The sequence below is a fragment of the Cheilinus undulatus genome, linkage group 11, assembly GCF_018320785.1.
Source record: "Cheilinus undulatus linkage group 11, ASM1832078v1, whole genome shotgun sequence".
NCBI classification, from domain to species: domain Eukaryota; kingdom Metazoa; phylum Chordata; class Actinopteri; order Labriformes; family Labridae; genus Cheilinus; species Cheilinus undulatus.
This window is the reverse complement of record NC_054875.1, coordinates 31,906,205-31,931,683: the sequence shown is the minus strand read 5'-3', so window position 1 is coordinate 31,931,683 and position 25,479 is coordinate 31,906,205. Positions and strand designations below refer to the sequence as shown.

The 25,479-nt window shown below is 40.2% G+C and overlaps 1 protein-coding gene across 2 annotated transcripts in view; it reads left to right on the top strand.

Moving 5' to 3' along the window:
- The first annotated feature begins 400 nt into the window (after window positions 1–400).
- nkain4 (sodium/potassium transporting ATPase interacting 4) overlaps window positions 401–25,479 on the top strand; it is an 86,402-nt gene continuing 61,323 nt past the window's right edge. For both annotated transcript variants that reach the window (XM_041799798.1, XM_041799797.1), the window contains exon 1: window positions 401–722. In XM_041799798.1, coding sequence (XP_041655732.1) covers window positions 669–722 — 54 coding nt within the window. In that variant the 5' untranslated portion in view covers window positions 401–668. The remainder of the gene's footprint in view (window positions 723–25,479) is intronic.

Here is a 25,479-nt window from a genome sequence, read left to right as displayed (position 1 = left end):
TGGCAGCTCACTTAACCCTGCGCCCCTCTTTGAGAAACCAGAAATCCAAAAATGTTACGCTAACAATGGCCTAAAACACCATCGGGAACCTTTGACGCCTGACCACATGTAAATAAAGAAATAAATATCGGTGTTATGGTTTTGCATGTCGCTGTTGAAGCTACAAATGCATGAAAATTGATTTGATATTAATGAATCAGGTAGCCTAATTGTGACAATTGGTTGCGCTACAGCTAACATTAAATATCACGCCAACACTTCAAAAGGTCTGCTAAACGACAAACACTTTCCTGAAAACCAGTTCACGCCCTCGGTTAGCCTCCTCCCAGCCCCTTAATGACTGCCCCAACACCAACAGCCCTCCCCACCCCCTCCTCCCTTTTACACACCGGCTCACAACCACCCACCCAGCCAGCCAGCCAGCCAGCCAGTCACCTCGAGAGCTTCCACCGGCCGGCTGGAGCAGAGTCATACAAACGGACCCAGAGCAGTCAGAGCGACCCTGCAGCGTGTGTTTGGCTCATCGTTCAGACGCCGGAGCTGAAGAGGAGAATGGGACGCCGGTGTTTGGATCAGGACTGAGACTGGTCGGCACGTTCTAGAGCTCCTCCAGCCCGTTAAGAAGTACATTTCTCCCGGCGCAGAGTCACGTTTTCGCCGCTGACACAATGGGCTGCTGCAGCGGACGATGCACTCTCATCTTTATTTGCACTTTACAGCTGGTGAGTTGACCCACATTTTTTTACTTGGCGGGTTTCAAGTTCTAAATGTGAGAAATGTTAAAGTTTTCTTTTTTGTATAATGACAAAGCAACTTTGCAATTGTCAATTTAGCAGGGAATTAGCAATTATGTGTAACAGGGTGACAACCAGTGGGTGACACTGTGAATAGGAGAGAAATATGTGTACATTGAGAAAGTTCTGTAACTTACAACAAGAAGCTCACATGTTGTCATGCTTTTATCCAGACATGTTGCACTGCAAGTCCCTTGACCCTTGAAACATATAATTCCTACTTTGTGGCTATTTTAAGAGTTTGTGTTGATTTCTGTTCTTGATTGGTGAGGAAATTCACACTGCCACAGGAAACATATGGTTCTGCTGGTGTTAGGAAGTCAGCTCTTCAAGGACTAACAGCCTCCAGTAGGCTGGTGGCTCACTGATAAACAGTGGTAAACTGGGTAAATATGCTGTGTGATGCATGATGAAAGTGCATTAACAAATAAGTGCTTAAATATTGTACTTAAATAGAGAACATAAACTACCATCAGCATTAATGTAGTGCTTAAGTTCAAAGCTTGTCCCTTGTCTTTTAGATTCTTATCAACAGTGGCTGATACTTTGAGATGTAAAACATCTAAAACCTCTGCTCATACATGCATCACACATGATCTAAAGATTCTATAAATAAGTTCATGAGGATTTTCATCCATTTCAGGGCGTTTTGATCCACAAATCACAGCGGATTTTTTAGCCTCTGATCAGTAAACTTGACATTTTACAGATGGTATCCGCTCAGTCTCAGATGATGCAGACAGGCTTGCCTTTGCCACTATCCCTGAGTAGAGTTTACTTGACAGGGTGTGACTTGGTTATTTATGGCTGCATTAAAACCGAGCTTGCTCTCACTGAAAGCCCTCGAGTAAATGTCACTTTTAACAGCTAAGGGAGCAGTAAACTCTTCCTCAGATAAAGAGTGAAATGGGAAAATCGTGATAGATTGTATCATGCATGAGGGCATCTGGAAAACAGACAAAAAAAACAAAGAAGATAGAGAGTGTTTTATAGTCATAACTTTCTATGGAAGAAATGCACACATTTTTTTATGTAATTATGCCATATTAGACGCCTTCAGAGGTCTCTCAGAGCTACAGGTCTTTCGGCTGGTTATAATCAGAAGTTTATGCATTGAAGCAGAAGAACCTGCTAATCTCTTGAGTGGCTTGAACATTTCTTATTCAGATAAAACAATGAAGACAACTGCTTACTTTGACTCGCAGCAGCAAATTTCTCCACTTTACCTTCAGTGGGGATAAGTCATGTATTATACGATACAATACCATATATAACATATGATGCATTACAATTAAATACATATAGAAAAATTAGATGAAGCAGTTTAAATGTACAAGTTGACTGTTAATACAAGTGATCTCTTTGCATGACTTCCAGCTACAAATGTCCCACCTTGTCTTCAACGATGGTGACTTATGAATGGTATGATATGATAGAATATACTGTTTTATAAAATGATGATGTGATGTGATACTTTAAGCCTAAATTTTCCCACTTTATCCTTATCTACAATGGTGCTTCTCTGTCTTTACACGTACTGACTTATGAGTGACATGATAAGAGGATATAGAATTTAAAAAAAAATTAAGTAGTTTAAGTGTCAATCAATAAAAAGATAAATACAATTGATTGCTTTGAATGACGTCCAGCTGCTGTGTCCCCAATTTATCTTCAATAGGGATGATTCATGAATGATATGATACGATACGACACAACACAACGTGATATAATATGGTATGATACCATAAGATCCAACATGATACCGATGATACAAGTTGGTAGGGTATGATCAATATGAGTCAATACTTTATGCATGATGCAATATGGCATGATACAGTATGGTACAATACGATGAGACAAGATACCACAAGGTAAGGTATGACACACTATCACATCATATGATATGGGATGATAAAATACAGTATTATATGATATAATATGACAAGACACAACAAGATGTGTATGATACAATAAGGCATGTACACTGTGGTAGGATGCAATGCAACAAGATACAACAAAGTAAATTATGACAATATGATATTGTATGATATGGTACGATATGATATGATATATGATGACCAGATACAGCAAGATACATTATGATACAATTTGGTTCGATATGATACATTACAAGATACAATATGATACAATATTGTATGATACAGTACGTTATGAACATATGGAACATATGGTACTATATGATAGGATGATGGGATATGATAAGGTACCATTTGATACGGTATGATACTATATGATGGGACAAAATCTGACAAAATAATGTATGATACAATACCATATGATATGAAACAGTACAATACAGTACAGTCTGATTTGATATGATATGATTTATTGTATGACATGATAACAAGGTAAGGTATGGTGTGATATAAGATATGACAAGACACGACAAGACTTACACTTTATGACAAGATACAACAAGACATGGTATAAAACAATACTATATGATACAATACCCTATAACATGATAAAATAAGATATGACAAGATGGAGTATTATTCAATACGATACTGTACCAGACAATATGGTACAGAACAACACAGCTTGATATGATAGGATATGATAAGATACAGGATGAAAAAATATGCTACCAGAAGATACCATATGATATGGTACAATACAATAAGATATTACAAGATACAGTAAAGTACAACACAGTACTATATGGTACAATCCTTGTAGACTATCTTTTTCCACTCTATTTTCACCCCAAATTTTCCCACTTTATTTTCAATAGTGGTGACTTATGAATGATACAATGTCATGAATGATGACTTATGACAATAGTACTCAATGCAGTATAAAAATAAAATAAAGCAGTAGTCTGAGTTTGGGTGTTGCTTTAGTAAAAAGACAAACACAAGATACACCAAGTCAAATTTCATGAAAAGCCATTTAGTGCCCTATATTTTTCAATTAAAGTATTTGGCACCAGTGATTTGATAACTGTTTAAAATGAGTGGATGATAGTAAATTGCGATATTGATGTTTTGCCTCACCCTTAATCTTCAAGATAAAGACCTGGTATGGGTTTGTGTCAGATTAGACATATGGAAATATGTAAGGGAACTCAGATTGATAAATGGTCTGATGATGTCTGCAGGACTAAAGTCAGTCTTGCTTCCTTTGTTTAAATGGGTCATGTTCCCTCAGAACTCCCACCAACGGTAGCAATTAAGAACCCACCTTTCAGACACACCTGTTTTCCCTTCCCAGAGTTTGTACTTCTTTGCCTCATTAGAGGGGAGTTGTAAGAGGTCGACCATTTGTTAAGAGGTTTATAAAGCTGTCAGCGGACTGCCTAAAAAGTCCCTGAAGACTCCTGGAAACAGCTTTATTTTCCCCCCTTGGCTCTATTTCTGGAGGACCTGACACTTCCTTCCTACAGCCGTACACACCTGCACACGTCTGATGAGTTTAACCTGCAAAGAGGGGTCGCATTAAACTCTGCGTGACCTTTTCAAAAGGTCATCAGGTATCCGTATATGTGTGCATGTTCACATGAATATACATGTGTGAAGCAACTCCAGGGGCTTTTGGTTCTCTAGAGCCTATGCATTGACAATGAGCCAGCTTATTCCCAGTCCATTACAGGCTAAAACTACCATTAACAAATCAACCTGCCCTGCTCTTCAGATGTAAAAATAACCCTTGTGAACCTGCCGTGTGTGCTAATTAGCCTCGCAGAGTGCTTTGATCAAACCTCTTTTGGCATCTCGGCCATCCCCTAATTGAATTGTGGTGCGCTTTCCTCATCAGCAAGCTGAGCGGAGGGACTCATCTCTCTGGGACAGAAGGCAACAGATAATGAGGCTGTATTGATCAGAACGCCTCAGTTCCCTCTTCCCTCCGCAGACTAACTATTCCAGACAGTAGGGCTGGATCATTGTCAGAACCCCGATCAGCCCTGGAGAATGGTGAGCATTGGCAGGAAGCCCTGTCTGTTTAATGATTTGTTTGCACCCTGAGACGCAGGCGCGCTCAACGGGTTGGTTGTTTCAGGTTTTGACCTCAAGTCGACCTCGGCTTGGATTGGTTGGATATGGTCAGATATATTATGAAAGTCAACCACCGGCCATGAGGAGGCACACTGCTCTGAATGGTGTTAATGCAGGGCGGTGGACAGTGGGTGATTGATGATGAGGCCTCTTCGTTGGTCATGGCGGTTTTCAGGGAAAGGCAGACACGCACATAATCACAGTGAACAAGGGTAATGAGGTCCGAACTGAACATTGACCCTGAAGTGCCGGGCTTTGACTGCGCTTCAATGCAACCTCATGAGACACGGACACTATTTCATGCTCAGAAACACCCACAAACACAGCTGTGCCCTCTGAACCACCGGTTATAGGTTAGTAGGTCTTGTGTTGGGCCAAGATTACAGCCTCCAAGATGATGGAAAGAGTTGGAATGGGTTTCGTTTAATCACAAGCCAGGAGAAGAAAAATCCGTCCATGTTGTCAAAGTGAATGGCTTCATTTGTTCTCCTGTAGAACAAAGTGCTTTTATAGTAAAGTGATTCACAGACGAGGCTAAGATCTGCAAGATTTACCTCATCTTCACCCTTAAAAGCTACAGCCAGACTACCCAGAAGCAAGACACAAGCCAGTGTCTATGTAAGTGTAATATCTTGCATCACACTGCCCACTTTTCCTCCACTCTTTTGATGACATAGCTACAGAAATACCAACTTTGTAGTGCAGGCTTCACAGGAGAAGACGGGGTTCAGCCAAAGTGCTTCCAAGAAAGTTTCTGCAGAGAAGAAGAGCGCCTTCTCCTGAGGAACGCTATCTCTAAAGGCACGACATTATCCCTTGGCAGGCATCACGTCATCTCCCACACATTACAAAGGATTTAAGCTGTTTTTTCCCCCTCCTGCTTCCTCTGCTTACTCATTTGCTTTATGGAACGTTTGGATTTCTTGTTGAATTTTTATGAGCTTGTGGATGTCTATCAAAATACAGTCTCTCTGTCTCTTTTACCTCACAGATGTACACAAGGTCCTCACCCCCAGCTATGATATTCAGACACCAAAATAGCTGTAATTAAGACTAATTATTACAGCTGAGGCAAATTGCATGTTAATATAACATTGTGTGGTATCAGGCCAGCAGAACTGGATGTGGCAGTTCCCTCTACTGTATAATCTTCTGTTCTGGCTGTTCCCACAAGAGATAGTATATCAAAACTTGGTAAATATTGAATATGAAAGCTGTTTTGGGGATTTTTATTAGCTGCAGCTGCTACAGACAGCTGTTTGGGGTGTCTTGTGTGTAACTTCTTTAGAGTGTCTGTGTGAGAGTGGAGCTGAGTGTGATCAATGATAATGAACTGTATTTCCTTGGCACTGCCATGTTGATGGAGTAGATAGGCCGCTGGGAACAGAGTGGATGGTCACAGCTCTTTTATCTCGTTGTTTCCTACCCTACTTTTTCTTTGCCTCTCTGGACCGGCTAATAACTTCTCTTGAAGCCTCTCTGGACTCTGATTCATATCACTGAAAGCAGAACACTTCTTTTATTTGCTTAGGCTTTCAGATGGCTGCAGAATATGATTGTAATCCTATCTGAATTATCCATGCAGATGCAAGTGTGGTGTCTGTGGGAGTTCGACACAGTCTGCTGTACAGACATAGGCTCCCCGTTAACTAGGGGTGGGTGCCAAATGGCAACAGATGCCAGAAGCAATTCATTTAACAGGCTAATTTTGGAAAGATGATCTCCAGTTTGTGCCTAGGGTTTTAAACACAGATATCACCATTAACATTCAGGTTATATCAACTCATTACTGTGTTCGTTAAATCTGATGTGGGGTTTATGATCTACTCCACTTCATTTTAAAGGAATGCTGCGTGTTAAGGCATACTGACCTTGTTGTTAACTTCGGTATCTGTATTGAGCATAATGAGAAATACCACATGGTGGTTAGACACCTCTGTGAGATGTATGATTGCTGGACAGTGAAAGTAGAATGGTGGTCAAGAAGAAGGGCCAACTATGAAGCCTAATGACCCTGACCTCCAAGATGTAATCCGTTCATCCTAACTCACTGAAACTGACATGGTATATGACAAGAAGCGAAAGTTAAATGACTTTTGAACCATAAATTGTAGCCAATTACTTTTTTCCCTCTGTTTTCCTGCTCTAATGACGCTATCCATGCCTTTGTAGCCCTTATGGAGACCCTTTTCTGGGATCTTTAAAGATTAGAGACCCTGGGAAAGGGTAATATTTTTCACACTTAAATGTTTAAGATCACCAATCAAATTTTAATTGTAGACAAAGATATCTGAGTAAATACAAAAGGCAGATTTTAAATAATTTCATCTATTAAGGGATTAAATAGCCATCCAAGAATACCTGGCCCTATGTGAAAAAGTAATTTCCCGCCTAAACCTTGTAACTGACTGTGCCATCCTTGGGGGCAACACCTGCAAGCAAGCATTTACAGTAACTCTTTCACATCGCTGTGGAGGAATTTTTTGCCCATTTGGCCCATTCGTGTTGTAATTTGGCCCAGTCTCTTTCTTATTGTTGAATCATGAACACTGACCTGAACTGAGTCAAGTGAGACTTGCAGGTCTTCAATTGTTGTCTGGGGTTATTTTGTGACCTCCCAGATGAGTCGTCAATGCACCCTTGGAGTAATTTTGGTAGGCTGGTCCCTGCTGGGAAGGTTCACCACAGTTCCAAGTTTTCTCCTTTTGTGGGTAATGGCTCTCACCATGGTTTGCTGAAGTCCCAAAGCATTAGAAATGGCTTTGTAACCCTTTCCTGGACTGACAGATGTCAGTGACTTTGTTTCTCATCTGTTCTTGAATTTCTTCATATCGTGGCACAATGTGTTGCTTTTTGAGCTTACTTCCCTTTGTCAGACATGGACCAAACCATGTGTCTAGGGACAAATCAATCTTCCTGTTTATCTGGCATTCTAGGGATGGATGTTGTATCATTGGCAGTCTGATTTGATATCGCTCCAATGGTTTCTCATGTTTTTGCTGCTTTTCTTGAGTTACTGAGTTGCAGGCTAGTCCTCAGCCTTGGCTTAAAAGACATGTAGGGTACTGGCATCCAACTTTGTTGCTTATAGGAATACTTCATATTAGTGGCTCTACATTAATATCAGCAAATGATGGCTTAATAAGTCCATTCTAAATGCTATTTTACAAAAGTTTATTGTCAAAAGTTGTGGAATAAGTATAAACAAAGCAATGACATCTCTGTTTGACTAAATTAAAACACTTCTATTTCCTCAGGTCCTATAAGGCAGTGCCTTGGTTTTTGCACAGTCAAGCTTGCTAAAGCCTGTTGGTTGGTACATTAAAACTGCACAAAGACAGATTTAAAACTGCAGTTTCGACACAGGAAAAGGGAGTTGGAGATTAGTTAAAAGCCTGTTTACATTTAGATTCTGCCACAGTGCCCTAACCAAGCTCTCCCCTCAATATGGCTCTGTACTTTCACATTGAGCCCCATTATGGTGGAATGTTGGTGTCCTAGTTTGTGATTTTACAAAGCCTTTCACTGCTTTGTCGTGGAAGTGCGAGAAACATGACGCAATTAGCAGGAACTCAACATACCAACAATCATGTGGTCAGACATCCAACAACATGCACAACATTGCTCTGTCCTTAGTTTCAGCATTTACACTAAAGGAAAAGTAACACAGAGATGTAAAAGTCCAGCCAATGAAAATCCGAGTTTATGTCATGGCACATTTTTTAACTTATACGTTAAGTTATGAAAAGTGTGAAGCAGATAACTGGAGCTATTTTGATCCACACCTTTCTGTGGATGCGAGAAGGGTAACTTCCTTATTTTCAAGGCTTTTTTTGTATTAATGGTGATGATTACAGCTTACAGCTCACAAAAATCAAAGTTCCACAATCTAAGAATAGTAGGAAATCACAAAACATCAATGATGCTCATTTATGTTCTTAGTAAGTGGTTGGAGCTTCTTTTGCACAAATTACTACATCAATGCCAAGTGGCATGGTGCCAGTCAGCCCATGGCACTGCTGGTATGTTATGAAGCCCAGGTTGCTCGGATGGCAGCCTTCAGCTCATCTGTATTGTCTGGTGTCTCATCTTCCCCAGAGATTCTCTATGGGCTTCAGGTCAGGCCAGTTTCTCTGAATGTGATCGTTAAAACGCCTGTACATTATGATTCTATTGGTTGAGCCATGTTCTGAGTCAAATATAGGTCTAAAATAATTCGCTGATTGCGGTTGTGTGTACTGAACCAGAATGAGAGAATAAAGGCTCAGGAATAATAATAATGTTTTAAGAAGGGGGCTGTTTACACTCAGTTTAACCTGAAAATTTTCCACAATTTTGTGAATGTGTGAAATGATTGAACCCTGTCTTACATTGTCTGAGCTCTGTCTCTTCTCTTTTGAAGGTCAGTCAAGTTGTCATATTTTGGTACACACATGTAGGAGCTGCGTTTGTGTTGTCAAAGGCCCCCCCTGGTGTTTAGCACTGATTGTGGTCCTGACCTGGGCCGTGTTGATTGTGATGTCTGAACAACCCTCATCCACAGCAGAGCAGACCCCGATCCTGTTTGACCTTTCCTTCAAATATGAGCCCGGTCAAATAAAACAGATTAAACAGGTGTTAGAAAATGTGTTTGTGTTGCTGGTCAGAAAGCAAGGTGACTTCCTAATGAATTCACAGTCACACCCTAGACTTTTGGAGCTCCTTCCTGTGTGCCATCATCTCACCTTAGATTCTAGAGCAAACCTGAGCGCTCAGGGATGGAAAAGCATGGCCTGAATGTGTAATCAGTGCATAAGCCCCGCCCACAACGTGTATCCTTTGTTAAAACGCAACCAGGCTTTGTGTCAAATCCCTCTCCCCCACCAATTCTCTTCCCCATTTTCTCCCTGTGCTGTGAATATGTTTGAATTATTGATCAGCTTGTGATTTATCAGCCAGGCCAGACTCACTGGAGATTTAGGAAAGATGCAGATGGAAAGGTGGTGTGGAAAGAGGGGGATGGGTGATTGCTCGACCTCTCAACATAGGCCAATTACATGCATGACCCAAGAGACCCCAGATCTCTATGTTTAGCTGTGTTGTTTTTTAGCTCCCTCTCCCCTGTTACCACAGAAACCGAACAACAACAAGATGCAGAGAAGAGCCTGTGAGAATTAGAAACCTACCTGTCAGTGGGAGATGTGGGAATGCATGATGCAAATCTGAGGGAGCGTGTTGAGGAGAGAGAAGTGCTGGTGGAGGACCTGGGGGGGACAGGCTATGTAGAAGACAAGCCTCAAAAAAACATCCTCCTCTTAGGATAACTGTCACTCTGAAGATAGCTTGACTTATATATACAGCCTCAGCCTTACCATTGAAAGATCCACCCATAATGCATGTCAGAACAAATTGCCACAGTAACAGAATTAAAATGTAAAATTTATACTTGCAAAAATCAGATAGTAATGATGCCTGTTTCAATGCCATGGCAGCAAAAAGAAGTCTTGGCTACAGAGTAATTTCTTCAGATTACAAAAACATTGCAAGCAAAAAACTGCACTATCAGGTTAAAAAATGATTACCAGCATATTTCTGCAATTTAGACAGAGTGAAGGAGCTAACTAGTACTTTTGATAGATTTGTTCCACTCCTAAGCACCTGTCCTATAAAATAGCTTTAATGTGTTTACAGCTTCTGTACTTTTCAATCCAATGGACAATGAAAGTAAAACACACTGTATTATTTAAAGGAACAATAAGTAGAAAATTATTAACTTGTTGGACATGTTTTAAGTACTTTTCATAATTTCCAGCAGTTTCCAAAGCCAATTTTTTTTTTTTATAGTTATAACCAAGGCTGCCCATAAGGAAGGGATAGATGGGCAGAGCTTTCTGGGGTCCAGGAAAACTGGGCACCCATGGAGGCCGGCAAAATCATGGTCCATTGAAAAATTCAGCTGTGATAACTATTTATATGTATTTTTAATCTGAAAAACAACCACTCTTATCAAAGCAATATACACACACACACACACATATTAAACTGTATTAAGCCTCATTTGAAATGTAATCCCTATTTTAAAAACAGAATTGAAATGGGTTCAAAGTGGCAAAATGTATTAAAATTGGCAAAAAGGATTCAAAGGTGGAAATATGGGCAGAAAAGGTAGTGAAATATGATTTTAAATTGGCAAAAATAACTAAAAAAGGCAAAAATTAGGCAAAATGTGGCAAATATAGACTGAAAATGTGTCTAAATAGGATTTAAATGTGGAAAAAATGGGTCAAAAGAGGAACAAGTGGGTATATAGAGTCCAAAAATAGTTGTAAAAGGGCAGAACATGGTTTTAGTGTTATAACAAACAGGCAACAATTAGTTCAGAGTTGCAAAAATGGACAGAAAATGTGTTGAAAAAGGATTAATAATTGACCAAAAATAATAATAGAAAGCAAAAATGGCTTAGCAGAGGCAAAGAAATAGAAAGTGTCAAGAATTGGTTAAAAGTGGCAAACAAGGCAGAAAAGCTTTGAAATGGGATGCAAAAGTGGAAAATAAATCAAAAGGGGCAAAAATGGCTCAAAAGTGGCATGAATGGGTTAACGGGCAGAAAATGACATAAATTGGTTGAAAGTGGAAAAAAGAAACTAGAAAAAATGGTGAAAAGTTTTACAAAGTTCAAAAATCTATTTTCAGTGGCAAAAATGGGCATACAAAATAACTAATTGTAGTTAAAAATGGCAATGAGAATCAAAGTTGTGAAAAGGGGTAAATGTTGGCAAAAATGTGTGGACAGAAGAAATAAGTGGAAATTAAAAATATGGGTTAATGGTGCCAAAATGTGTTTTAAGTGTCTAAAATGGGTTATTAGAGGCAAAGAATGAGCATTAAGTCCAAAGTGTCAAAAACGGTCAGAAAAGTGTTCCAAATTCATGAATAGTTGCACCAAGACTAGCACGAATGCTACTGATACAACACACTGCATTGATACTATCAATAGATTACAACTGGGTTAGTCCTGGGTCCAGCCAAATCTGGCCTGGTTGTCACAGCCTTATCATGGCATCTGCCGTACCGTGTTAATCTTTTCAGTGGAAACACTGGATGCTACATCCGAGACGGCCACATAAAGAAGAGTGAACCGCTGATTGAACCTGCTGTTCTGTTGGTGTGTATTATTCATCATGTTGTGTGCTGCTTACTTGAGATGTACCCAATTATTTTCTTCTCCGTTGGCTGCAATCCAAGTCCTTATCAGTGCTGCTGTTGATATTTTTGTTTACTATTTGTTGAAAAAATAGAAAAACATTTTTGACATAGGTGCTATAAGCTGAGTAGCAACGTTGTAGAGCTTCTGCTTTGTAGAAATCAGTTTTCGCTTTGACGTTGAAGGGCTTTTTTGTAAAAAATTTAAAAAAAAGCCAAATTATATTGACCGTAATTGATAAATAAACTCAATTAAAGGGTTAAACATCCAAGGCGTGAAGACTTTTTACTCTGAACTCTATTAAAAAAAAAGCAGAGAATGTAATGTATTAACTACCAAGCACAGCAGTTAGTGCTGGACCAGCTGTATCTAAATTCAGTTTCTTTTTCATGTTTGTCTGGTGCTGCTTGTTAAACAGAGATTAAGCAGCAGCGTTTTATGCTAATTGAGAAAAAGGTGCTGACCTTCCTCTTGTTTCCCAACCTTCCCTTGAGTTTGCAATCACTGCCCTTGCTGGCTGCGGGTTGGTTTATAATAATGTGTGTTCTTTGAAAAACCATCGCCTCTGTCCCTGGTGGGCCTTTTTACAACTGTTCACCATTTTAATGTCTTCAATTTAACACACCATTAATTATGTGGTCACAGAGAAAAGCTTGGGCTGGTGAGTGTGAGCATGTGAGCGCCTGTACCCAGAGAGTGTGTGTGTTCCACATCAGTGACAATGCAATATTAAGCCATAATGGAGATAAAAGTAGAACTATTTGCAAGCCCATTTCTCTCTTTCCATTCCAATGGCTCCAGCGGCGTCATTTGTTATAGTGTGGCATCGAATAAATTGCTTTGGGAGCGCCACAGCTGGGATGACTATCTTGACAGATCACACTCAGCTCAACGGCAAAGCATATTCGTCTCACTCAAATCCCTCCACCCCCCTCCTCTGTTTGGGGCATTCTTTGCTTGTTTTACAAGCGGCTGATGACTTCACGGATGTTTTTGCTCTAATTGTGTTTTGTGTTCAAACAGTTGGACAGCAGGGACGCGTACCGTGGAACTTCCTCTGCTGCTGGATGAAAGATTAAGAGTGATGGCATTATGATTAAAAAAGAGCAACATTACTGAGTCAATTATGGAAAGCAGAGCTGGAGGGGACGAAGTGCTGACAGCTGTTTGCCGTTCCTGACTGTGTGTTCTTGATGAGAATTTCCTCTATAACGGCTAAATTGCCTACTTGTTAATTGGGGCGAAACCTGAACAGTTTTTGTTAGATCTGGGACATGGGGATCCAGTGAGGGAGAGGGGATTGGCTGGTTTAAGCTGCTCTCATTTCGTCACTTTCCCTTCTGTCCTATCCATTGTTGGCTGGTTTGGGCTTTATCCATCCATGTATTCCTGTCCTCTTTTATTTCTCCCATCAGCTCCTCTGAGAAATCAAAGTATCTGTGTCGGCTGCAGTCTGCTGTCTCATCTTTCCATAAGACACCCACACAACAAACAGCCAAAATTTGGAGGCACAAGAGAAGAGGAGACAAAAAAACCTCACAAGTGACAGTAATCCCCCGGGGCTGAGGCAGGAATCAGAACGACCCGTGCTGCTGCATCCCTCTTCAAGTTGATGCAGCAAAGTCTAAATGAGCTTCTAATAATCCAAACACTCTTGCCACCTTTGCAGATAAACCTGAGTGAAATGTTGGCTGATGGCAAAGGGGGAGGACGGGAGGAGGGGAGAGGGAGGCAGATAAGCTTTTCACAGGAGATAGCAGCCTTGTGAGGAAGGATGTCTTCTGTCGCAGTGTAAGAATTTGGGTTATGTCTGACTTAACCTTGCTTAAGCACCACATGAACTTGTTGATTTCTGTGCTAGAAGCCTTCGGATGCCGTCTTGGGAGTTTCGTGCAGACTTGTTATCGAGAATGTGAGAATTAAAAACACAAAGCATTGCTCATTTTTAATTTACAGGTTTCCCACAGTGTTTTTAGGTAGAGATTAGGAATGACAAACATGCTAACAAGACCTTAAACAGACCTTTTGTAGGAATTTCTGGAATGCTTTCCTTTCACATGTAGTCATTATCCCCACTGATCTAAATCCTCTGATCAACTGTGCAAACACAGGCAAGTCTTGCATGTGCAAGTCTTGATAATAGCTGAGTTTATCAAGCTGGGTAGAATGAAGTGGTTGTCGTCTTAACTTTAAAAATATCTCATTCAAAATTATCATGAGCATGATTATTATTGTAGTTTTGCTGCAATATCTTCAGCTGTTTTTAATAGAATACATGCTGATAGAATTAAGGACAGTGTAGGCTTTGCGAACAGACAAATCTTTAAAGTGTATTTTTAAATAAATGAATGTAGCACAAAAAGTAAGGAAGTTTGTGTTTGGTAGATTATTTCTTTTTTGCAACAATGCTTCTTGGCAATAAATCTTGTACTGTTGGAAAGCCTGATTATTTCCCCTTTAAAAGGTGTCACATTTGTCAGGAACATGCCTTTGTGGGATGAGCAGCAGAGCTGAGTATGTGGGTTGCACCCGTGAAAAAATGCCTAAACTTCTCTGCCAGTGCCAAGCATATATTGTGAATTTATGAATTTATTCATTTAACAAACAGAAGTAACGGTATTGTGTGGAAGAACCATACACAGCCACAGCAGGCTGGCGTCTGCTCATGATGGTCTCACACTGCTGTGGGATGGCATCCCATTCTTCAACCAGCATTTGTCACAAGTCAGCTAATGTGGTTGTGTTCATCACTCTGGCACAGACAGCACACCCAAGCTGATCCCACAAGTGTTCAATGGGGTTGAGGTCAGGACTTTTGGCAGGCCATTCCATCCTCTCCACTCCTAAATTCTGTAAATGCTCTATGATAAACCCCGCTCTGTGGGACAGAGTTTGATCCCAGACTGTTGAGATATGGGGTTGCCTCTTGACTGCAAAATCTCATCACAATATCTCTCTGCACTGGGAATGCCTTCAATGATGACGAGCTTCGTTTTTCCAGTAAGGGAGATGCCACTCCATACCATCATACCTGGACTCATTGGCAAACATAATATTCCTCCACGTTCAGTTTCTAGTGCACGTGTTGGCGACACCAGTGCAAACGGGCCTGATGACGATGGGCAGTCTTTGCATTCTGTTCTGGATTGTAAGGGCAGCCATATGTCCTGCAAATCTTGACTGCAAATCTCTAGAAGACAGCCTACACTTCAGAAGTGCTGGCAGGGGGAGGGAAAGGTCTTTCTGGTGTGTCGTCTTCTTGGGACGCCTGTCTCTGACATCCGTCTGTTATATGGAACTTTACCTTCAGTTTGGAGATGGTACTAGGGCTTACTATGAATAATGTTGCAACTTGGTTTTGTGGAACTATCACAAAGGCCCTGACCAGTGTAGGAGGTGCCTGGTTAGCACCTGATTGTCAGCTACTGGGAGTACTGGAAACACAAAACAAGAGTCAGTAGCAACGGCAAAATAAAGCGTTTGCAGAGGAGGCGCAACCCACATACTCAGCTCTGCTGCTCATTCCACAAAGGCATGCTCCTTACAAATGTGGCAACATTTTAAAGGGAATTAAACATACTTCTTAACAGTGTAAGATTTATTTCCAGGAAGCACTGTTACAACAAAGAAATAATCTTTTAAACACAAGTTTCCTTACTTTTGTGATACATTTAGAAAATAGGATGCAGAATGTAAGAATACAGTACTTAACTATGATCAAAATAACACCTAGCACTTGTGATTTTAGGACACTCAGTATATCACTGTGCCTAAATGCACTGTAATGTTTGGTTACTAAACTATGAGGTTTCTTCATCTTTCATTGAGTCATACTGGGGTTTTGTGGTACCGTTTGAAGTGGCCATAAGGATGGGAGGTGTTATCTTGCTGTGCTGTGGTGATTCCAAAGCATTGATGCCCCTTCAATGTCTAATGGACACTGAACTGTCAGGGTCTGTGTGTAAATATTTTTATAAAGGCTTAATTAGACAAACTAAACAGCTGTTTTCATTGAAGCAACTGGAAATGGTTGTCAAGACCAAGTTAGTCTAATCTCAAAGTCACCCACAGGAACAGCTGTAATAGTGCAACAAAACAGACCCAAAAAGTTGAAAGTAGTTAGCTGGAGTCTTGAGGGAGATTCAGTTCAAAGTAGAGCCTTTTTATCACATTTCTTTCATAGGGACGGATTTGTGTGTTGTGTGTTCCCAATAGCACTGAGAGATTAGCATGTTATTAGCTCTAAGAGCACTGGAGGTTTAGCATATTTAATCTTAAATAAAGGGCTCTTTTCATTCAAAGGCCCTCATGGTCACTTTCCAAAAACCAGAGAGGCAGTGTGCACTCAAGCCCGTGTCTGCTAAGCACCACTACCAAAAACAAGTGGTGCTTCTTGGGCTAAAATAGGACTAGCTGCTGTGTTTTGCTGTGCGGTCCATATTTCAAACAGAGAAGAAGAAAGTGGCTTATGGAGGCACCCTGCCTCTTAATCCCTGTCCCAGCTCTGTGAGACCAGGCACCACCAAGGGCTATCTATCTATCCAAACCTCCATGTACCAGATGAAAGTCACACACTCACTGTCACACACATACTTAGACTGGCACCATTAGTTACACAAGGACCGGGCAGGCACCAGAGTATAATGACTTTACCCAGGCGAGAGGTGAAAAATTGGATTGGAGAAAGTTTTTGAGAAGTACTTTACAGCTTGCTGGGAGTCACAGAGCACAGACAAGCCAGGGCAAAGCATGGCACATAAAAAAAACTCCTGCCAGCCCCTGATTCATGGCTCATCTGGTATTGTCTTTCTCTTTATTTAAAGTTGGAATAGAACAGCTGTTTTGATCTCTCATGGGATGATGGTAATTTGCTACGTGAACCAGTTCTGTGAGTTTAAATGTAGCACTAAAACAGCTTTTTCTAATCCAGTTGCACAGACACTTTGTGACGCTTGTTCTAAGAACTGTGAAGGAAAAGGGGCCATCCAAAGTTTCCCTCAATCTTTTGGCAGCTGTTACCAAGAGAATGAAATATATGCTTCGAATACTTAAGTTAGTAAAAGTAATTTACCTACAATGTGACAACAAAATATTTTGTAGCCTGGCAGTCTAAAGATATTAATCTTATGAACATCTCAAGACCTTCCAGCTTAATAATGTGACATCATTTAATCTCTAAACAGATTCTAATTAAAGACAGTAGTCTCAGCTATATTGACCAATCATGTATCAGTAAGGTTGAGGGGGTCTGGTTGCAAACTGTAGCTCTCAGACGCCCCCTTTCATAGTTAATGTAAGATGCCACCTCTGTAATGTAATGTAATGTAAATACATGCTATAACTTTCAAAATAAAACCAGATTTATCTTTTGATTGGGTAAAAGTAAAGGTGAGGATACCAAAGTTAAAAACCTGACAGGCAAAAATGTTTAAAAAAGCCAACCTAACGGTCTGCTTACAGGAATCCTCAATGAAAACATTTTAACACAGCAGCCGTTACCTACATAGCTCTGTTAGCTGTGTAGATAATGTAACTATGTAGCTAACGTAGCTTAAGTTCATAGATATCTGTACGAGCAAAACTACAAAGCTAACATTAACTACGTAAGCTTCTTGGCTATGTTATTGACATAGCTAACATAGCTGCATTAGCTTTAGCTAGGTTTGTTTTAGCTATGTTTGCTAAAGCTCACATTGCTAGAGCTAACTTAGCTTCATTGGCTGATTTAGTAACATTAGCTACACAGCTAGTATAGCTCTGTTAGCTTTAGCTACAGTGTAAGCCTGGTATTGTGAAGGTGTGGTTGACATTAGCAGCTAGCTCCACCAGCCTACATTTCTCTCCACAGATTAATATTTCTGCTTTGATATGTGGCCTGTTTCCACCTCGGTTGAGTAGTTATACATGAGTAAAACCCTCAACAGCCTACATACTACTTTATATCCATTTTCTAGTGAAAAAAAACTGTCACACCATGTGTTCTTATGACTCACTGAATGCAAGGCTACGCCTAAGCTGCTCATGTTTAAATTTGGTGAAGTGCAGAAAGCTCTGCCAGGAAAGCAACGCCCATTAACTCAAGCTACAGCGGCAGCTTGTGGCAGGAGGCTTCATTACAGTTTTAAAAGAGCATTTGGGGAAGCAGTTGGCCTAGTGGTTAAAGGCGCTCCCCATGTACGCGGGCGGCCTGGGTTCAAATCCAGCCTGAGGCCCCTTACCGCATGTCTCTCCCCCACTCTTGACCCTGTTTCCAACTCTATCCACTGTCCTCCCCTATCTAATAAAGGCACAAAAATGCCCAAAAAGAAATCTTAAAAAAAAAGAGAGCATTTGACCAGGATTTCAGGCCTGTGTTTATGAAAAATGTCAGATAATCAGTTAAACTAACTTGTAAATCTTGTGCCGGCTAATTTGGTTGACAAATGTAACCATTTAACCACGAGCATCCCTAAAATGAACAAATTTAATGAGTGAATGATCACATTGAATAATTTAGTTGTCCTTACTGTTGGATAATTGTTGCATTGCTCCTAGGGAGGTTTTTGCAGTGTTCTGCTGAGAGAAGTAAGTAAAATCATGTTGTTGACTAAATGAATATGACTGTTATGTTTCTTTAATCAAGTTACCACTTGTAGGAGGTCTGGATACCCTCCAAAGCCAAAGAGACAGGCCCACCACTAAACCAGGTCATTTATCAAAACAGAATATGATTAATGAAGGTAATCAGCAGCAAAAATACTTGATTGAGGCATCCTGACACTTAACTTCTTACACACCTACATCATGTTATTTCTAACAAACTCAATTCATTTTGTCAAAGAATCACATTAGAATTTTATTTTATTTTGTTCCAAGACAGTCTGGCTGCAGACGGTTCATATCTCAGAACAGAACTACAGGCTGCAACTTTCAAAAATAAGATCAGATTAAACCTTCATTGAAGGTTATGCTAATGATTTGGATAACATAAGTTTAAAGTTAAAAGCCTGACTTGCAAAATCTGACTACAAAACGTTTCATAAAGCCGACTTAACAGCCTGTTTACAGGAAAAAACCTGGTCTTCCATGGAAACATTCTAATGCAGTAAGTGTAGCTTATGGAACTCTGTTAGCAGCTTAAGCTATCTAGATAACAGATATGTAGCTAATGGAGCTACATAGCTAATGTAGCTAAAACTGAGCACAACTGCATTTGCTTTATATCTAACTTATTTACGTGGCTAAGTTAGCCTTAGCTGTGTTTGCTAAAGCTCATATTTCTTTGCTTATTTAGCTATTGATAACATAGCTATGTAGCAAGCATAGCTACCTAGCTAACATAGCTACCTAGCTAATGTAGCTAAAGCTAAGCTCACAAAGCAGCTTAGTAAGGTATGTAGATTTATTCTCAACATAGTTACATCAGCTTTAGCTACGTTTGCTAAAGCTCATGTGGCTAATACTAGCTAAAGTAAGCCACTGTTAGTGTAACTACTTCTAAAACAGGTCTACATATAATCCAATCTCAGATTAGACTGCTGAACTTTTTCTTGTTTTATTTATGAAACGTCTCCTAGTCTGTAATGAATGCAATGTGGTTCTTTCATGAAATTAACTGCCAGACTTTGCTAATGAATTGAGTCGAATTAAAAAAAAAAAATCTAAAACTGGAAATACTGCACTTTCTACAGGCAAATTACGGCATTTTCTTTATAAAATATGAGCTGTTTCATCTCACAGTCTGTGAGACGGGCTATTAGAGATGTACGTTCTGCAGCCAGACCCCGCTCCTTTTTACCAGCAGATACTGCCCTCTTCCCCCCATCATCATCATTGATCAGAGTAAACTACTCTTGCCTTAGTGAAATGGATTCTTTTAACCAGTTCATTCCAGCATGTGTTCCTGATGATTTAGGCTCACAGTTTGCTCCATTAGAGCGGAAGTCGTGACACTATTGCACCAGATAGGAATAGGGCCAGATGGACAAGGCTGCATAAGGTTAAAACAAGAAATGATTTTTGGACTATTTTAAATTCAATGAATAAGCTAATCTTTGTGACAGGCTTTTAAGACCTTCAAATATTTATTTGTGCTATGGTCAAAAATATAACACAAGGAAAGCTCAGATCATTTGGGTCCAATAGAGTATCAAGCATATTGCCACAAAGGCCTCAAAGCCACGGTATTAAACTCTGACTGACCTGATTAGACTATTTTTTGGACCCTGACTGTCTGAGCTGAAGTTTAGGTCAATTCTAGTACTGAAGAATCCTTTATTTTCTTTAAATATACCTGAGTTTAAGAGGCTGACTCACTCCTCCTTTGTGGTTTTATGTTTACAGCCCCAAAGAGGTCCATTTATCAAGTAATATGCAAGGAAAATTAAAGAAGTTCCAGCAAATTAAGTAATCTTGTGTAGCGGAGATTTCTTTATCTTGTTAACCATCTCCCGACCTCTCAGATGTGGGTTTGTCACCCTTTGGGAGGATCTCAGGAGCCAAATATAGAACCGCTGTTTACCGGGTTATGCAAGCACTCAGAAGTGGAGTTTCTCTTTGACGGTTCCAACATTCATGAGGGAAAACCAAATAAGTGTCTTATTTTGAAACTGTATGATGATACAGGCGATCAGAGGCTGGCTTTATATACTGTGCTATGTTTTTCCTCGGCAGTGACGCACAACAGGCAGCTTGATTTGTCCTCTACCTATGAAACATGTACAAATTATAACTCACAAACATTCCTCCTGAATCATTTCTGCTTGTGTTTGAGTTGAAATCATCAGTGAAGCATTGAGTTAAAAACACAGGAGATCACTTGTTAGGAGGACTGATTGTGATTAACCTCTCCTCTGTCGTCGTCCTGCCTGACTCTGTGAGTCAGAGTGATATGCTTGAACACGGAGGAGACTGACTCATGCAGCCTGAAGTCATCCAAGCACACAGACAGACACACAGGCCTGCGTTTCAAAGCCTCAGATCCTGATGACACATTCAGTAACATGTTATCAGAGGGCATTTCGCTGAGAGAACCACTGATCTGATTTATCGTTTCTGCGGGTTAAGGTGGGTGTCACCAGTCACTTCCGTCCTCTTGCTCTGGGGTGGCATCATCAAGTCTTCAATCCTCCAATCAGAAATTTCTTCACAGCAGCGTGTCTTTGATTTTGACAACACATGTAAGCTTTTAATCTTAGAACAACTTCTCAAGCCAGCACCATGTTTTCCACATTGCAGTTTGGTGCTTCACTAAAGCAGACTGATTTTTATGTATATGCACATCTTAATTAGCTATCAGACAGCGCTTCCCTCCCAGACACGTTCACTCTGATCCTTCAGCACTCCTCCACGTGTAGCTTTACTTTTCTCTCCTTTTCTCCGTGGTATGTTAGACGGCAGTGAGGATTGAAATGTTCTGGCACTTTGATTTCCTTAATCTCTGTTCAGAGGGAAGAAGGGATTACAGCGAGAGATGTTTCTTTCCCAGTTTTAACTTCCTGATACTGACTCTTCATCTAAGACATTTGAAATGTTCAGAAATAAGGAGATATAAAAATATGTAGTTGATATATGATGATCATGTTTTACAATAAACTGGAACTTTTTGTTGTGTCTTGTTTTTCTTCAAATTCAAAATAGCAGATACCTCTGTTTTATAAGACAAATGCTTAGGAGCATAAATTGTCCATTAAAACTTTAGATTTCACTTCTTTAGACGGTGTAATGTCTTATTAATGCTTCTGCTTTGATCATACTCCCTACATCTACACAGAAGTGTACCCACCTGGCCAGATGTGCACCTCCTTAGAAGTGTAACTACTCTTGACCACAGTTGGGAAGAGCACATACACTAGCTTACAACTTTGGGCTGTGGTCAGCTCAAGCGAAGAGAACCCCCCTTGAAATGTAAAACAAACAAGCTTTTCTAAAAGGGGGTACAAAACTCAAAGAGAAGCTTGCTGGCACACTCCTCCCATCACAGTGGTGAACTCTGGCTCTGTGGCTTAAGATGGCTTGGGGCTTGAGGGGTGGGGGGTTGCTGTCTCGCTCAATGTTGGCCAGGCCCAGGCTCACCCCTCCTTGCTCTATAAGCAATGTGATGTTTGTTTAACCAATAACATTTTCTGATCTTGACAATTACCAGTCCATCAGTGTTATTTTTGTTTTGCCCATCCTTATTGTTGACCTACATGTTGTTCTGTAAAAGGAAAAAAAAAAAAAAAAAAAAAGCAAGCCCTGTGATTGGTCACAGGGGGAGAGCCAAAAATTTTTAGTGGGGGGAGAGGCTCAGTCTGTTTTGATGGTGACGTGATTAGATTAGCTCAAAATGAGAACAAAAAAAAAATATGATAACACACTTCATGGATAGTTTATAAAAAGTCTTTTGGTGAGAAAGGTTTTTTAAGACCTGTTATGTTCAAATCTTACTAGTGACAACAATTACAATTTATGTTAATTTTAACATCAAGTTGAGAAGGGGGCTTCTGGTCTGAAGACATATTGTGAGGACTTTGATGTGAGATAAATGACAGGTCTCAGTTTATTAAATCTACTCACTGACATCCCAAAATACCATAGGTGCTTTTTTCTGACTCCTAGTAAGGCAACATTTTCTCTCATTTTTGTCTTTGAAAACAGATCAGAGTTTCTCTAACTGGTGACTTTTTCTCTAAATGATATCTGTGATTACACATTATTCTGCTGATGTTTGTTAGCAAGACTGATATAAACCAAAACCGATTGGTCCATCCCTGGTCAAGTGTGTTCATAATAAGTACAGCCTACATCATTTACTTGGTTTAATCCTTAAAATTGTCATTTACAATTTTTGTATCCCTTTTTTGAAAGAAAGAGATTGAAAGAAAGAGATTTCTTCTTTTACTTCCTGTTATTTAAATCTATTTAGCCTGGAAAACCTCATTGAGATTATGAATCTTGTTGCAGCAGCACAATCAACAGTTACTGATATGGCCAACAGCAGACTCAAATGCAGATCAACCAGTTCTGAGTTACAGAGCACTGTCATTTGTAAAAAAAAAAAAAAGAAAAAAAAAATCTACAGCCTGATGCGTCTTCCTCCAACACCTTCAGTCTGCTTTTGCAAAGATTTAAAGAGACCCAAGACACAGATTTTCCTGTAGCAGATTCGAGGCTGCAGGAGCAGTGTACCTGAAACTCCTTTTACCCGTTTCAAGAGAGACTTTGGGAACAGAGAGCAAGAGAAAGTCTTGTGACTGAGGCACAAAGCAAAGACTGTCTCTCCCAGGTTTTTCACATTAATGAAAGCACACAAGTATAATTGAACATATTGAGTAAAGCCTTGTAAATAAGAAAATGCTGCTGATTTAGCTTACGAGTGGCCGCTCGACTCGATCATACAGAGTTTGATGAGGTAAGGACTAAAGACTGGTGATAAACCTCAGTGCCCCATGGTGCACAGTAGTTAAAGATTTAAGGCTTTGAGAAGAAGCATGCATATGTAAAATATCACCACAATCAATCAGAGGCAGAATGAGGCAGAAACAACTTCAACTTGTTTTTGAGCTGCTCAATATGAAGCTTAAACGTCAAAGAATCATCAGTTAAGAATCCAGTAAGAAGACACAGATTCAATGACATCATTGTGAGGCTTGGTAACAGAAGACAGGTTAAGAGGGTTTTTCTTTTCTTAATTTTAACTCTTGTAGAGTGTCCTGTATAGCAGTGGTTCTCAACTGGTGGGTCAGGACCCAAAAGTATGTCGCGGGGCCCTTTTCAGTGGGTAGCGAATGTGTTCCTTGAAATGAAGTTACGCCAAAACCTGATTGATCAGAAAAGATCAGAAATTTAGGTTGCGATTTTTCATGGTGGGTCCCGTGGCTCGGCCAGTTGAGAACCACTGCTGTATAATATCAAAGGCTTCTTGAAAGTGGCCGAGAGCCTGATGTTGTGTATTCATTTTGACTGTTGATATAAAATGTAAACGACAGTGGTCTCATGACTGAGCCCTGAGGAACTCCATTGTTAACTCCGAGACATGAAGGGATTGCTCAGACAGACCAATACAGCACAGCCTGTCTTTTAAAAAAATGACTTGATGAAAGGAGCCGAAGGCTTTGGACAAATCAATAATAAGAGCTGCACAGTGTTCCTTATGTCAAAGGACTCTATAAAATCACTGACTTCTAATACTAGAATTCTGTTTTGGCACCACAAATTTGGTGAGAAATGCTGTTTTAGACATTTGAAAGCTGTGTGCAGTCTGTGTGCATTTTGGCGCCCCCTGTGCTTCTGTTTTTTTCCACAGTCCCATCCTTCTGTCTAAGAACTAAACATATCAGTCATTGAGAATAAGCCCTGTCCAAACATTACACGCACAAACTCATCATCTGTAGGATGAGCAGCATATGTGCATGTAGCAGACTTTCCTTTGAATTCTCTTTTCCAGCTCCCTTGAAAATTTCCCTCTGTGAAGTGAGGTCAAACTGATATGAGAACGCTGCAGGAAATATTCAGGAGAATTCCTGTTAGGAGGTAGGGTGTTGTCAGTTTTATCTTTCAGCTGGTGCAAATGTAGTTTGCACTGCAAAGAACAGATGCTGTGTGAAACTTCTTCATAACGTTTTTTTGCTGCCTGGTCTGTTTTTCTGCTCCTTTGAAGATACTATGAATGTGTTCATTTAGTATTAATATAAAGGCAAATATTGTCATTTAAGCATCATAGAACAGACTATGTTGCTTCTTCTGCCAACTATGCCTCGCTCTTTTGCATCATTCCTCGCCTTCTGAGACCCCCTCCTATGTGACAAGGCAATTCTCATGCTGTGAAACCATATTAGGAAGATTTTAGTGGCAGTCTGCCTGACATTTTTTAGAAATTATTAGGAGTGAATGTGTGAAACAGCTGCCCTGTTTCTGCACTGTGCTGCTAAGCTTTGACATCCATCCCAGAGCATTAATAATTACATTATAGAAGAATCAATCTTCTTTCTGATGTTCTTGTTTGCTTTTGTGGGTCAGACAGAGGCATCAGTATTAAAATCAGTCCGTTTAAACTCACCATTAGACACCATTAGCAATACTCGCAAATGTATTTTAGTGCCATAATAACTCAAATTATCACTCCAGTTTGTGTATGTTTTTCCTGTTTATCATGCACACCTGTCGACACTACATAGGCTATCATCACTGAGAGGACACAGCAGGATTGAGGTCTATGATGCTTGTATATAATCTGGTATCACATGAGTGAAGGAGGGGATAATTGCTGGTTTCAGAGTGATACAAACTGTGAGAAAAGAGAGAGATGTGGAGGGAGATGAGTGAGGGGCTTGTTGCATCCTGCTGCCATTCCCACCCCCTAATTGCTTAGTATTTATGGCGGGAGGGGTGGCATGTGTGGGCAACATAATACACACCCAAAACCAAAATACACACTAAGAGATGCCGTCACCCTGGAGGGAGTCATTTATGCTCGCAGGCGGTCAGTGGGAGGCTTTTACGGGCCGTTATGTAGCCGGCTCACTAT